General features: G+C 36.4%; 1 protein-coding gene across 3 annotated transcripts in view; it reads right to left on the reverse strand.

The window, feature by feature from the left end:
* Positions 1-2,936: 2,936 nt before the first annotated feature.
* The window catches only part of LOC113505691 (rho guanine nucleotide exchange factor 12), a 94,030-nt gene continuing 82,554 nt past the window's right edge, over positions 2,937-14,412 (reverse strand). For 2 of the 3 annotated variants that reach the window (XM_026888494.1, XM_026888493.1), the window contains exon 21: positions 2,937-3,214. In XM_026888494.1, coding sequence (XP_026744295.1) covers positions 3,135-3,214 — 80 coding nt within the window. In that variant the 3' untranslated portion in view covers positions 2,937-3,134. The remainder of the gene's footprint in view (positions 3,215-14,412) is intronic. The other variant, XM_026888495.1, reaches the window with a different exon arrangement.

Raw genomic sequence — 14,412 nt, forward strand, 5'->3', positions numbered from 1 at the left:
TCCTAAAATCCTTGCAAGATTATCTGTTCTGGGCCTCATGGTAGTCCAGAAAAATGTTTGTAAAATATTCTCCAAATATATCAAGAATAAACCCATAGGGCAGGAGTCGATTGAGTCGATAGAGTCGTAAATTAATCATCTTTTACAAATGTATTACAGTGAGGTCAACTTGACTTCATGGTCTAGCACACTGAACACATAAAAAGTAATATAAAAAGGTAATTCTAATATAATTCTGAGGTAAAGGTCGGTGTGTTCCCGCGCTGCGACCCCTACCGTATGATAATGACAGCAAGGTGCAACCGTTGAGTTGTGACGTCACTTCAACATATGGTTAGACTGCGCACGAGTTTGTGCTCAAGTAATACTTGGTGCGAAAATGACGCGATTGTTAAGGCTGATTTAAACGATGCGAGAGGAGTAGTGCAAGTTAAGGTACTTTGCTGGTTATTGTCGCCTTCAATGTACAAATTTTGTCAATAGATTTGAGGCTTCCAAACCTTCTGGTCTGTTGAGTTGCCATAGAAAATGACAATCGAATATAACATTTGAAATACCCCGGATGAACATTCCTTTTAAAAAAATGACTTGACTTTGACTAGTCAAATCAATGTATTAAAGCGATTTGTGATTTACGCTTGAGTAGGGCTTGCGGAAAAGTAACTTGTAAATGAATTGCAACTCTCGAATCGTCTAAATAATCCTTAAATCATAAACATTTAAGCGCCATATTTGTGATAATTTAATTATTTGCTTCATGATTTTTAATGTTTCTGGTAAGTACTTTGTTCAAAGTTTATGTTCCTGATTAATAACTTAACAGGCCTTGTTTATGATTTGATCTTTATGTGATAATTAGTAAACTGAACCAGGAAAACCAACGCGGTGAAATATGAGACTGAAATATAAGAAATATATAAATTAAAACCGGTCCACTGTGAGCCAGACTTGCGACTCAGAGGATTCCGTACAGATAGGCTATACAAAAACATTAAAAAAAAACCGATTGGTGTCCTATCAAATTTCTAATAATTCAAGTTTGGTAAAGATCGTTAAATAATACTAAGAAATGTTTAACACCTACATTTGAGACACAGGAGGCACCTACAACTCAAAGGATATTTCAAGGTCGTCAGAAATTAATCAATATCAATTAAAGCTAGTTAATGGAAGTACAACTATTATAGTATTGTTATCTAAGTGTCTAAGTCAATAAGAAGGAACTCGTGGCTAAGATACAACTGTACAAATTGATCGATCACAGGCACGCTCGGTCCGTAGATGATCATCTTTGTCATGAGTTCTTTCGAGATTCAGAAGGCATATTATTGACACATCTTTAACGGGTAGTCAGAACGTAGATAGTGTGACAAGCAGTCTTACTAAGGGTTATCGTGTTGGCTAGGTGAATGGGTTGAAGAGACAATTCGGTCTTTGAAAAACACTATTACTTTATATGGGTGTGATTCGCGGCAGCGCCGCTTCAGTTCATGATTAAGGACTCCAGTTGTGTCCGAAACATGTCGGGCTATTCCGATAAATACGCGTAAGTAAACCGTTGCATCTTTTTACAATTAATCATGGTCACGATTGTTACTAAAAAAAACACTAGTACTTGGCTGCATTCGGTTAGACTTGAAGCCGACCCCGACAAAGTTGAGAGAAGGCTAGGATGATGATAATGATCAAAATCAATAAGGTTTCTATTTTGTAGGCCTTCTGACTTATATCTTATCGGATATTAATGAAAGAGTTCAATCCAGTCCAGGTGGATCCTATTGAACTTCCGAGTCAACAGTTTCAATTAGCAGGCTGAAGATTGGAAATTATTTCAAGCGTAATCTTAAAGGGAAGTTATATTATAGGGTTGAGATTGGAAAATAAATACTTCTCGAGGAATGATTCTGGTATTCTTTAGATTAACGTTCGATCATTTAGTAATGTTATATGTACCAGTCTACGCGACTAAATTGCATATTAGAGAATAATGGCTTTATAAGGAATGTAAAAAATAGATTTTATCGAAAGCGCTAATAATTTATAGAAAAGTTTCTCTGGAATAATACGTCCAGTATTTTTTTATTCAAGCGCCGTTTTAAGACTTTTCAACTGGCATCAAAAGCCCATACAAAATTAAATTTAAGTTCACAAAAATGCTCTAGTTTTGAAAACAACAGAAATCACGAGGTTTCACGATGAAAGTACACAAAGAATTCTAAAATTACGTTAAAAGTGAACTTTAACGTCCTACTCCTATCGCCTCAACACGAGCGTTTCTCACAATAAGTAGAAACCAAACATTTGAATGTAAAGCTCAGTTCTGAGAAACAACATGAATGTATTGATTGAGGTGTATCGACACTACTGACCGGCTGTGAATCAGGAAGTAACGTGGAATTCATGGACGATGGATGGATGGAACTGGACCAAAAACAAATATAATACAACTTACATGTATTTAAGAAAAGAAAATCATTAAAGATATCGTGATATATGAAAACCTTCTTTTTTAGTTTAATATTCAAGCTTTTATATTTTATAAATATCTAAGCAATGTTTTTATTTTTTATACATATGTACCATATCAATGAACGTGAATTCATATAAAAATCTGATTGTAACGTAACAAAGCTCCTAATTTCATGGGATCATAAAATTTATAATTACACTTTTGTCCTCTAAACAAAAGAGTAATTATTTTTTACTTGATAAAATAAATATATATTGTACATATACTTAAAGAGTCATACCATAAAAATACTAATTACTTCTGCATCACAGGCAATCATGAATGAACCAGCGTCATTGCGGTCGAACAAATCTTGGAACTAACATCATATACTTAGTTCACTAGTGACATCATTATTTAAACAACAATTTAAATATATAAAGAAATATATTGAAGTAAAAACTTCCTTATTTCATGTCAAACAAGTTTAAATTGCCATTCGTTTTATCATACACGTGCTGCCATCTAGCGGCGAATAGCGAGACTAAATTCAATGGAACTAGTTTACAGATTCCGCCGCTGTTAGCTAGATAGCGCTGTACAGTATCGTGTGAAAAGGGGATTTGGATAATGTCGGTTCTTAATGCAATACTTTGCCTATGTGTAGGTTAGACATCTATTGTAACTACAATCTAGTACTTACCTGCCGATGGGAAGAATTAGGGTAACACCAAATTAAACTGTGATCGTAATGTGCAAACTTACCTGCAAAAAAAGAGAATAGTTTAATACACACATGTATTATATAGTTCCATATAAAAAGTGTAACATTTGTTTCATTTTTTTTACAGTTTTCGTAAGAATCTCGCATTTCAGTTGAGGAAGTTGGATATAAGTATTTCAGCATAGATGGCGTTGCCGATGCTGAACTTACAACGCAATAAACGTACGTTTGTTTCACATGAATTCCTGCATCCTAACCCGATGGACTGACCATCTGGTTCCTCGGGACATCACATCCTGTCCTTACTATTATACTCGTAGTAAGTTAGCTCGGACTAGCAAAAGGCGGAAGACCGGGTGTTGTGGCTAAGTGCTCCTGGGGGAGGCCTCTTTCCAGGAACGTGATAGGTTGAGTAAATTGATTGATCGATACTCTAATTCTTTATCCTTGTACTTATTCTATACCTAATACATAGAGAACAAAAAGTTTTCACTAGTGCAGCCCCATGTTGGGCGCCAGTAACAACATCATTGAATAACAATAACAAAAATATAAGAAGACATTTAATTACTGAGATAGTACTAAACAATAAGACAGTCAGTAGAAACACAGTGATATTCAAACAAACAGTTCCATTAAGTAATACGGTATAAACGGGCATGTTAGACGGGATGCGTTATTTCTCATTATGTATGTTAACGTACGGGTATATTGCATTGTTCATCCCCCCCTCTAAACCCCCTACGCCTAGTACTACCCACACAAGTCGAATACAATACCTTGAAGCTAACAGACAGGTACGCGTGTCTCGTATCCCCTACTAGGATACTAAGTTTTCGTTGTAATTATGAATTCTGAGATTAGATAATTAATAAATAATACTTCTATTATATAAGCGACTTTACAGATGAGACTTTCTACCTACCCATTATACAGAGGTATACATAAAAAAGCTCAAATCAAACACTGTGCATTTTCATTTTTTTGTTAGATCGAAGTTTAATTTTTAAATAGATTTTTCGACAGATAGAATTGAACATTTGAAGGTTCCAGAAACTAAGGAAAAGTTTCCAGACTCTGGCTAGATTTTAATTATACCTTATGTATTTAAATTAGCGGTTGATCTACAAATAATACGTCTTAATGCAAGCCCATGATGTTGCCGTGGGAATTACCACTTTTTGGGCTCAAGAGCTGGAAAGTCCACTATCGACAGAATTCTTAATCTCAAAAATAACGATGTAATAAACGTTTATTTCATTAGCATGAATATGTATAATTCAGAGGGACTTTCGCCTGAATCATGGTAGGGGCTCAAGTCCAACACAGATATAGCACAGCGGTAGGGTCGCTCACAAGACATCTATGAGCTTAATTAAAACCTGGCTCCATTCTAATTGGAATCCAAGCTGTGTGCAGCTATGTGGAATCAGTTTCTTGGCACTCTACTTAATCTAAGTTATATTCATACGTTCATATTAAACGGTGGATGATTTTATTCTGAACTTTCTATTATGAAGAACATACGAGAGTATACTTCAATTATAGATTAAGATTAACAGAGAAAATTCAACTTATGCAGCATGAGAGATTGAGCGAAAGTTATGAAATCCACTCAGAAAAATAACCATAATGTCTATGATGGGTAAGCTTTAGTTTTTACATAAGGTCTCGACCTTCGATAACACAAAAAATTTAGTCCGATCTGGTGGCACTTTCATTTGCTTTTTGATTGGCCTCAAATTCACTTAACTTCAATTCCAAGCAATCAGAGCGTATTGATCGACAAAGCTCATTCGATCTTCCAGCGAATGCTCGAATGGAGTTATTTCGTTGAGGAAATATAATCAGGCTACCTGTTACCCAAACAAACAACATCGGCACGTGCTTGCCGCTCGAGTGCCAGTTAATTGCGGCACGTGCGGTGCTGCACTCCACACGTATAGTAGATGTTCACATAGATATGCTATTACAAGCTGCTACCAAAGTTGAACTTCGGAAGGTTGGGTATTATACTTCCCAGACACGAACATTGGTAAATGTGTTAACTTTTAAGGCGATATTAACTACAGTAGCTTCAATGCTTTACCCCTAAATTCTGTTCGGAGCTCATTGACAGGTTCATATCTCCGAGCGCTAACGCTGAACTCACTAGTCGAAATAAAGTCACTTGTGTGGATATGCAAATGAATGTCATTCCTATAGAGTATAGATTTATATTCTCTTGCATGGAACTTTGTTTAGGACCTCTCTTCAGTTACATTTAGCTAGTTTCAGAGCTAACTAGCGTCCAGATTAACAGTCTCCCTTTGAGACAAAATTCTCAATAACTCAGGCAACCAATGTAAACAGCACACAGTTGAATAGTACCTGTTCTAACAAAAGTACGGCAGTGAGTAAGCTTACAGATTACACACATTTGGCATTGAATCGTGAAACACGTGGGCTGGTGGAGTGAACTGACGGAATTTTACAAGATCCGAGATGCGTAAACATGTGTTTGTATCGGTAGTGTTTTATTAATGGTAAGCTGTGTTGGTGGGGTTTCGAGTAGGGATGTAAATAAATATCAAACATGGAAAATATAAAACATGGCTCTGTTTTTCACAACTGCGAATGGCTTCCTGGTAAGAGGTGGTAGTAAGGCCTTTTTGCGACTTGCATACACTGAAGGGTGGGCGAAGCTGGATGCTGACCCTTGTAATTCGAAAATTCAATTAGTGCTTTGTTCGTTCATTTTAAACAAGTTGAGACAAAATAGAGAACCCTTATGAGTTTGAGACAATTGTTACGTCTCTACACGTTACCTGTCTGCAGTTTATCAGCGGTGAGGCTGCGCAGGAGTCGCTTGATGCTGCGTCGCCTGCGCACGCCGCAGCCGTCGTCGGGCGAGCTCATCTCACTTATGTTACACTCTCCATATCGTACACTTATTAAAACACTTATGTGATCATATTTGTTGAAGTTTTACTGATGATTCTATTGTTAACATTATTTAAGATTTTTTGTGGTCATATTACGAATTTTATATTCGAATAGAATTGTGGCCTAAAAAACGAACACTTAACTGGTCGTCATTCATGCAGATTGACTACGCAGTTTCGAGACCGCTTTACAGCCGAATAAATCACTCAATAAGCTCTCTATCGCGGGAGTGAACCTCTTAAATGTTAGCATAATTTATCATCTGATGGTAAAACTGATTTAGGACAACTATTGTGTAAATAAAAATTATTTTTTAACTAGTTACTATACTATCATCGTGACAATTGACTCAACTGACTACATTACCATAATTCACACAATTTTAAATCGATAAATAAACTTCTAATGGGTTTAATTAAAAAAACAATTCTACAAACATTTTTCTGTCCAAATATAAAATGAATTTAAAGGTGAAAGGGCTAACGGCCGCCCTTTGGAGAATCCAGGTCAGTGCACACAGGCTGACAAATTTCGTGATATTTACGAAGCGGGTATGACAGGAATATTTGGCGCGTCGTACTCAGGTAAACACGTTACGTTTTAGCACTGGAACGAGAATAATTTACGACTGCTTGTTAAATATCAAAATTTCGTAAAATTATGTCACCGCCTATTTTACCTATAAAATAATATTACTAATAAAATTACTACTTTACTTCTAAATATGCCAATACTTCTACAGTATACACGCAATTCATTTATCTCGACAAATTATTATTGATTCAGTGATAGAGTTTTAACAGACATACATTAAGTTCGTTTTTGTTGTTGCATTTCTTTGAATAAAATAATAATATACCAGCTAACAATGCCAACGTGGTATTTCAACTGCCCCACGGTGGGCGCCAATATAAACATTTTTGAAATTCTTCACTTATTTTAAAGTTTCACCTATCTCGTGTCCAGATATTTCAACAGTTTATAATTACTTCACTTTTCTCTTTTAATAATGTAAAGTTCATTGTCCTGTGTCCACATCGGCACACAAAAGAGGCGGCACGATCAAAGCGCGTCTTACAGCTGGACGCGCCAGGACGCAGACACCCTATAATAGACCCCTAGCTCACAATGGACGCAGGTTTAATATTAATAAGCTACTTGAGCTCATCATCATGGACTTGACTGGTTCAGTGGCTTTAGTATTTTAAAATTAGCTTGAAAATTCATATAGTTAGAAAAATTTTAAAATAATTTTTAAATCGATTTCTACGTTTGTTAAGAGAGCCTAAATCACTAATAAAAAAAATATACTTTGGAAAGGAAGATTTGACAGTGGCTTTATTTATTTGCAGAATATCAGATAAAACTAAACTCGTATTATACCTAAAAGATGAGCAACGAATACATAAATAATTAAATCGTAATAGTTAGTTAATAAACTGTGTGCTGATTACCTGAGATTACCTCGGTTAATCTTAATCTAACAGTAAAGTATTACGTCGTTAATTGCTTGTATCGTTTCATTAACTTTGGTATAGATTAAGTCTAGTGTAAACGATACTAAAATTGCAGAAACTTATTTTATTTCCCGTATCTAAGTATATGTATATTTTGAATATTACTTTTGAAACATTTTTTTGAAAAATCAATCAACTAAATGTTTTAAGAATTTGATTTGAAATGAAAAGCTTATAACTAAATGTTATAAGAATATAAGCTTTTCATTTCAAATCGATTGTTTTCCTTAATTAGTCCAATAAATCCAATAAATTTTGACTTTAAAACATCGTTTTTAGCCATAGCACTGCCGATTGCGGCACCATGTAAATATTTACATTCGTCAAATCCACGACTCTTGTGGTGTGATCTGTCATTTCAAGTTGCATCAACCTAGGTTAGAAATATCAAGTAATCAAAAACGTTGAAGTTTTTGCTACCGTGATCGTTTAGTTTTGCACTTTTAGTAAATAAATAAAACTACGATTCACGCCTTAATCATAATACACGGAACTTAACCATATTACACGGAACCACATAAGCCCATCAAACTTTTCCGATAATCGGTCAACAAGAACTAACTAATGGTTCACTCTAATAAATAGTGTATTCAAATTGTGAACGTTATTTACAAAGTCGTTCAACTGTAAGCTGATCAAAGTTGATCCTGCATCCGTGTAACATGTCCCTGTACTAAGTGGTATTAAACTAGGATGATCGCCATTGTGGGAGTGAGATGCAGCTACGAGCATTGTACAGCACCGTCTCGCTTAGACTACAGCAACAGTTTTATTTGAAGAGTTTATAGTGAGGGTGCTTGGTCCTAGTATAAAGCTGGTTAGCTTTATAATAAGCTGGCAACTCGTAGCACAAACAATGGGGATGTGACTTTCATTGTGTTAACAAACAGTGTGTTCGCTATTTTGATTGGATTTTCGGGTTAATAAGACTATTATTCACATCGGCCTGTAGCCTAATGTAGTACATAATCAATAATCACAAGCCGTATAATATATATTGCATTGATTAATTTCAGATTAAAATTTTAGAAATGGGTAAATTAAGTAAGTTCCGTTATTCGCTTAGAATCTGTAACCTTGTTTACACATCCACTTTTCAAAAACTAATCCACGACAGAGTTCTTATTTAAACATATCAAGTTAAGCTAAAATATTCAAGCATACTGTTACTGTAGAACAAAGTAACCTGCCATTTATTAAAAAAAAAACTTACAAGTCTAGACTTCTCCAAGTTTCAGGAAACTACCTTATTCTTTAATACAAGTAAGGCATGCATTTATCAAAGCGTACCAGTTTACAAAATACCAGAGTAAGCTACAGCGTTTTCGTGGACGCGTTATATAGGATTCCTATATTTAGAGTGTCACGGAGCTTGAAAAGGTCACTTCCAGTGTATTAGGTCGTGTCCGCCTCCTTGTGAAGTCAAAAGTCGCCGTAAGAATGCGCATAAGCTTTTGTGTATTGTTTTGGGGAAAATTGATCATTTTCATACAGAAAAGACATTTAAATGTGACAGAGCAACATTCAAACACGATCTATAGTAAACAATAAAGTTCAGACTTAATAGATACGAATCTATTAACGTCTCAAATATGACGCATTATAGAGACATGTTCAGAAGCAGCTTAAATATACAGCATGCTTGCAAAAAACTTGTGTTAGTAGGGCTGTCAAGTTCAAAAATTCATCAATCTATGGCAAAAAAATGTAAGCTATTCCATGGTATCTCCAAAATGATTTTTTTGATTTCAGTTATTCTTGCCTAAATGATCAAAAGGCACAACTTAAAACAAAAAGCTATGATAGAGACGCTTGTGTCCAGTCGCTTCACTATAAATTTCAGCGACTGGACATCACGACCCCAAAACGAAAGCTCACAGTCACCTCGATCAAAAAACACCTCTAACAAGAAACACATTCTATCCAACCCTATTCCCTACATCGTGAACATAGTCTAGATATAGGTTGTACACATAAAGCTAACGACAGCGTCTATTTGCGACGCGTCACCAGCGTCCGACACCGCACCCTGTTCTGACGTCACCAGCTCATTGTTTGCACTTTATATCCAGGTACATTGACAGCTCGGAATAGCTGCTGTTGTGTGTGCATGGTTTCTTATTAGATATGAGAAATAACTTGGATTTTATGATATCGAGTGGAGAGCTCATGATTCATTGAAATGAAAACAGAACAATGAAAGCTCTAAACATAAGTATGTTTTAGCGTTCACTGTGTTAGCTTTTACAAGCACTAGGACCAAAGACAAAAATTTCGGAATCAAATTAATTAGTAAATATAGGGATCTAAAACTTACAGTAATTTCAGTAAAACTGAAAACACTGTCACACAGCCTTGTTTACTTCAGATCGACGTAATTAAACGGCGCGTGCGCATATCGTAAAACGATTAGATAACATGCGTTAATGTCGAAAATAATTTTAGACCTAACTACATAGTGGTTTCTTAGGTTTCCGCGACTGTTAGAATGATTCTTTGAAAACCACAACAGTCACGTTAAAAGATTTCTTTCTGCTACCAGCTGCTCTACATTCTCTTAACCTCTGCCTACACCTTCAGACACATCGAACAGTTATAATCTATCCTCAGATGTATTACACGATGAACACGTGGCGCCACCTGGCGGATCGCCAAATAATTACTATCGGACTCCATAGGTTTTATTGTCCCACGAATACTGCTGACCCGCTTTGATCTAGAACATGAACAGTTACGAAAACTACGCTTGTTTGGCAATATTTGTTATGTTTCAGCTTTATGGAGTACGTTTACTCGTCAAGGGGGAGAATAAATGTTGAAAGGACTTTTTAGAGAGTGAAAATATAGGCAAGAGATTTTTTTTCTGACAGCAATAGCAAAAATGACACCCCTGTCAATTATGACAGGCGTGTCTTTAAATTATTATTTTGTCACCACTACTCATGCATATTTTGCTATAAGTTTGCTCTTTCAGCAGTCGATAAGATGATCGGGAAAGATCTCTTCATTGGTCTCCAGACTTTCCTGTCTTAATTCAGCTACATAAACCTAAACAATAACTATTATACTAATTTTAATTTCTAAATAATGCAGTATTGTTTGAAGTGCATCATTAGTCGCAGGCTGTAACGCCGGGGCGTCGCTGGCGCAGCGCCAGCCGGTCAAGGTTGCGCAGGTTACACGTCACCCTAATAAATTAGCTTGATTTACAGGCGTTTGTTCGTACGGTAAGCAAGTGGTAGCAATCGTGTTGGGGCACTGGTTTCATTGTTAACTTTGATTTATACTAGACTGAGCTTAATGAGTACATACTTAAACGGACGTGGTGACGGTAGATGGAGTAAATTTATAAATAAATGGTGGCGAAGACTCAGACGGGCAAATCCCGCCAGGCCGAGGATTAGATGGGCTGACAATATAAAAATATAGTTTGTAGGATGCGAAGGGTGAGAGACAGGATAGAATTGTATAAACAAAGCGAGGCGATAATTCAAGGCTGACGATAATAATGAGCTTAATGCATGAATTTCGTTTGAACACTATAGACAAAGTTCTATATTTTTATATTGAAGGCTTGAGGAAACACCCTACTATGAGAACATGCAGAAATGGAATACTAAATGACAGATCTACACAATGCACAAGGTAATTCCGGGCTAATTTACTTGATTTATTTTCTGATTTTATAAATTTTGGTGTCAAAAAATGCATTTTTAAATATTTCTAGAAGCCGACAACAAATCAAGGCAGTAAAAACATTTGTATTAACATAAGTATAGGAAAAACATTTTCCTTTGAGCCTTAAAGGAACGGAAGCGGTCAAAGTAATGTGAAGACCCTTTGCCAACTAAATATCGATTCGAAAATAAACAGTGGAATGGAAACTAGATAATAACAATGTCTACAGCATTGATATAAACAGTCGGATCTGTATAATATCTCGGTTTCCGAGTGAATTTCACTAAATCAACAAAATTAACAGGCAATGACGGTAGTTGTAATTTATTCAGGTTGTTTCCTACGCGTTACAGTATATGTTAGGTATATTCTATTTTAGAAGTACTAGGTATCACGTTTGGATGTACATTTATATATTCGATCTAGCCGAAGATCCTTAAAATTTTACCTAATCATTATTCGTAAGATAAGATATTACCACATAAGAACACAGATCTAGTACCAGATCTCTTAATCACAGGCGTAGAGACGTACAGCATTCAGCTAATCGTCCAGGCATGGTTCGAAATCTTCTTCACTTTCTTTTAGAATAATAGGGTCGGAAACGCCAATTAAATACGAGATTACTAGAATTCCCTATAACCTTTCTCTCATTTCAAACACCTTAAAATTCTTATTGTTCGTAACCTCAGCGTGGCTTAAGCAACTAATCGCGAGTTAATGGACAGTAAACAGTTGGGATGATAAATCCGGGGCCCATTGTCGGCCCCCCGTCTAGACTGGGGAGGGCCCCTTTCACAACATACGCCTACATGCGAGTGTTGCGGGGTGAAAGTGACAGCGAGAGATAAGCTGGTTAAAACAATCAGATTTGGGTAGACTTAAAACTTTTAGGGTACCTGCAAAGACAAGGCATTTCATTGGACAGTTTGGACAGTTTTACAGCATTATAAACGCACACGTTTTCTTGTATTATACGTCCCTTAAATTGGTTTTAGCAAATAATCATTAAATATATATTGTTTACTTGACAATGAAAATCTAACAAATGTCATGTTTTATAAAAATTTAACTTTTCAAATTGCAGTTTTTTTACATTCGTCGCTGTCACTGAGACCCCGCCCTTACGTAATCCCCTCGCTGACAGGTAACACATACCTTCATATGCGACTGGATTAACACTGTTTCATTTTCAATGTTCGAAACGTTTTGATTAATTAATGTCGGACAGATTCCGCCTCGGAAAATTAATTATAATGAAGTGACCCGTTTCAAATATTTATATTGGGCTGCTGTGACTGTTTCTCACAATGTTTCTGTTCTTTGTATGTAAAAAAGGAATTTAAATTGACATCTTATAATTCCTCGACAACATGAATTGTTTTTTTAAGGATATACTTCTTTCTTCATATGAAAGAGACTCTTGCCTACTAGGTAGTGCATCATAAAAAGTTCGCTTTTGTGCAAAAAATACTAGTTTTTCTGTACTTTGTACAACTTTTCACCTACTCTACGCAAATACCTATCTTCCATATAGACGCAAGAAGCCGGCTTGCACAATAATTAATGGAACTGTACAAACACGGAAACTTCCCACAGAACCTTGTGTGTCAGAGTGAACGAGTACCATTGAGCCGTGTCCAGGCAGCGGGCATCACGCCGGTGCAATTCCACTGTCACTATAAAGGTGCATACACACTGTACGTGAAGCGCGTGTGCGGTTTGGAGCGTGGGGTAAGCGGTTAGCCATGACGTACTGCGGCTAGTGGTTTCTAGATCAATGTTATGGTTGCAGACTAAGGTAGCAAGCAAAGGACACATTTAGTTCTTGCTGCATGTTAGATTAGACTAGGTCTAGTGTCTAGGTCTAAAAATGCGTTACATATATTTTTTAATAATCTAAATAAGGAACTTGATTGATCATCCCTATGGTGCACTATTTAAAACCCTACATTTTTCATTATACAATTACCGTTAGCAATTTCTATCAAGATATTTATGTTGTGATTACACCGATGCGTTGGTCGTAAAATGGTAAAATCGCGTCATAAAATGGTAGCGAAAACAAAAATGTAAGCGAACAGTGAAAACAATTTTATGAGACGTCGCGTCTGAGATTACTTGCAACCGCGGACGGCACTAGGTACGAGTAGCTTCGGCCAGTGCACAAGGACCTTAACCCACTACAACAAACAGACACACGCTAACGAGGTGTTCTTGGCACGCACCCACCGACCAAAATGAAAACTTTACATACGTTTGACATTTCATGACATCCGACAACGTTTCACAATCACAATAATGTACGAGAGAATATCTGTATATGATTGTATTTGACAAGTTATGCTAAACTTGGTTACAATTTTGAGTCACTTTGTTTGTATGAAAACATTCTTGTTATAAATTGGTTATTATTTATTTTGTGAATATTTGAAGACTATAATGCAACGGTGGCTAATTCAGTTATATCATTATTTCCGATCTCTTTGCAGATAGCACGAATCGATTCGATTATACTGATAAGGCACGTTTCGTTGCAAAAGGAAAAACGCTAGCTAAATATGCAAAATGGTAAAGACCATGTGACTGGAGACTTTTCCATCAAGAATATTTATGACCTAAGCAGGCGATTTGTATAGGTCACCACGCCAAACCCAATGTTGGCGACGTGTCGATCAGCGAATAGCACAAGCATTTTTCTGAGTCTGGGTGTCTTTATACATGTGACTTGTATGGTCGTGAAAACTCCACGACGCGAAATTAGAACAGGAGTCCTAATATTCTGAACATTGGCTTGAGGAGGCGTCAAGGCCAACAGCGATGTTAAATTTTTACCATTCACTTTTAAAGTAAAGTTATCTTTTTGACTCCTCCGTCACCCCCTAAACGAATGCTTATTGCACTGTTGAAAATACATGCTACGATACGCCGTGAATTAAGCTGACTTGCTATAACAACCTCAACAGTCTTACTTTAAAAAGAGTTCCAGGAGTTTTGAATCTTCGGAAGCTATCAGTTCATCTCTGATACCCGTCTTATATATTACGATATCCTCTTCCTACTGCGTGAACACTCTCGCCACACATAACTCCTAACTCCCAAATATTTACACCGTCCGC

Source organism: Trichoplusia ni, chromosome 26, assembly GCF_003590095.1.
Source record: "Trichoplusia ni isolate ovarian cell line Hi5 chromosome 26, tn1, whole genome shotgun sequence".
Lineage (NCBI taxonomy): Eukaryota > Metazoa > Arthropoda > Insecta > Lepidoptera > Noctuidae > Trichoplusia > Trichoplusia ni.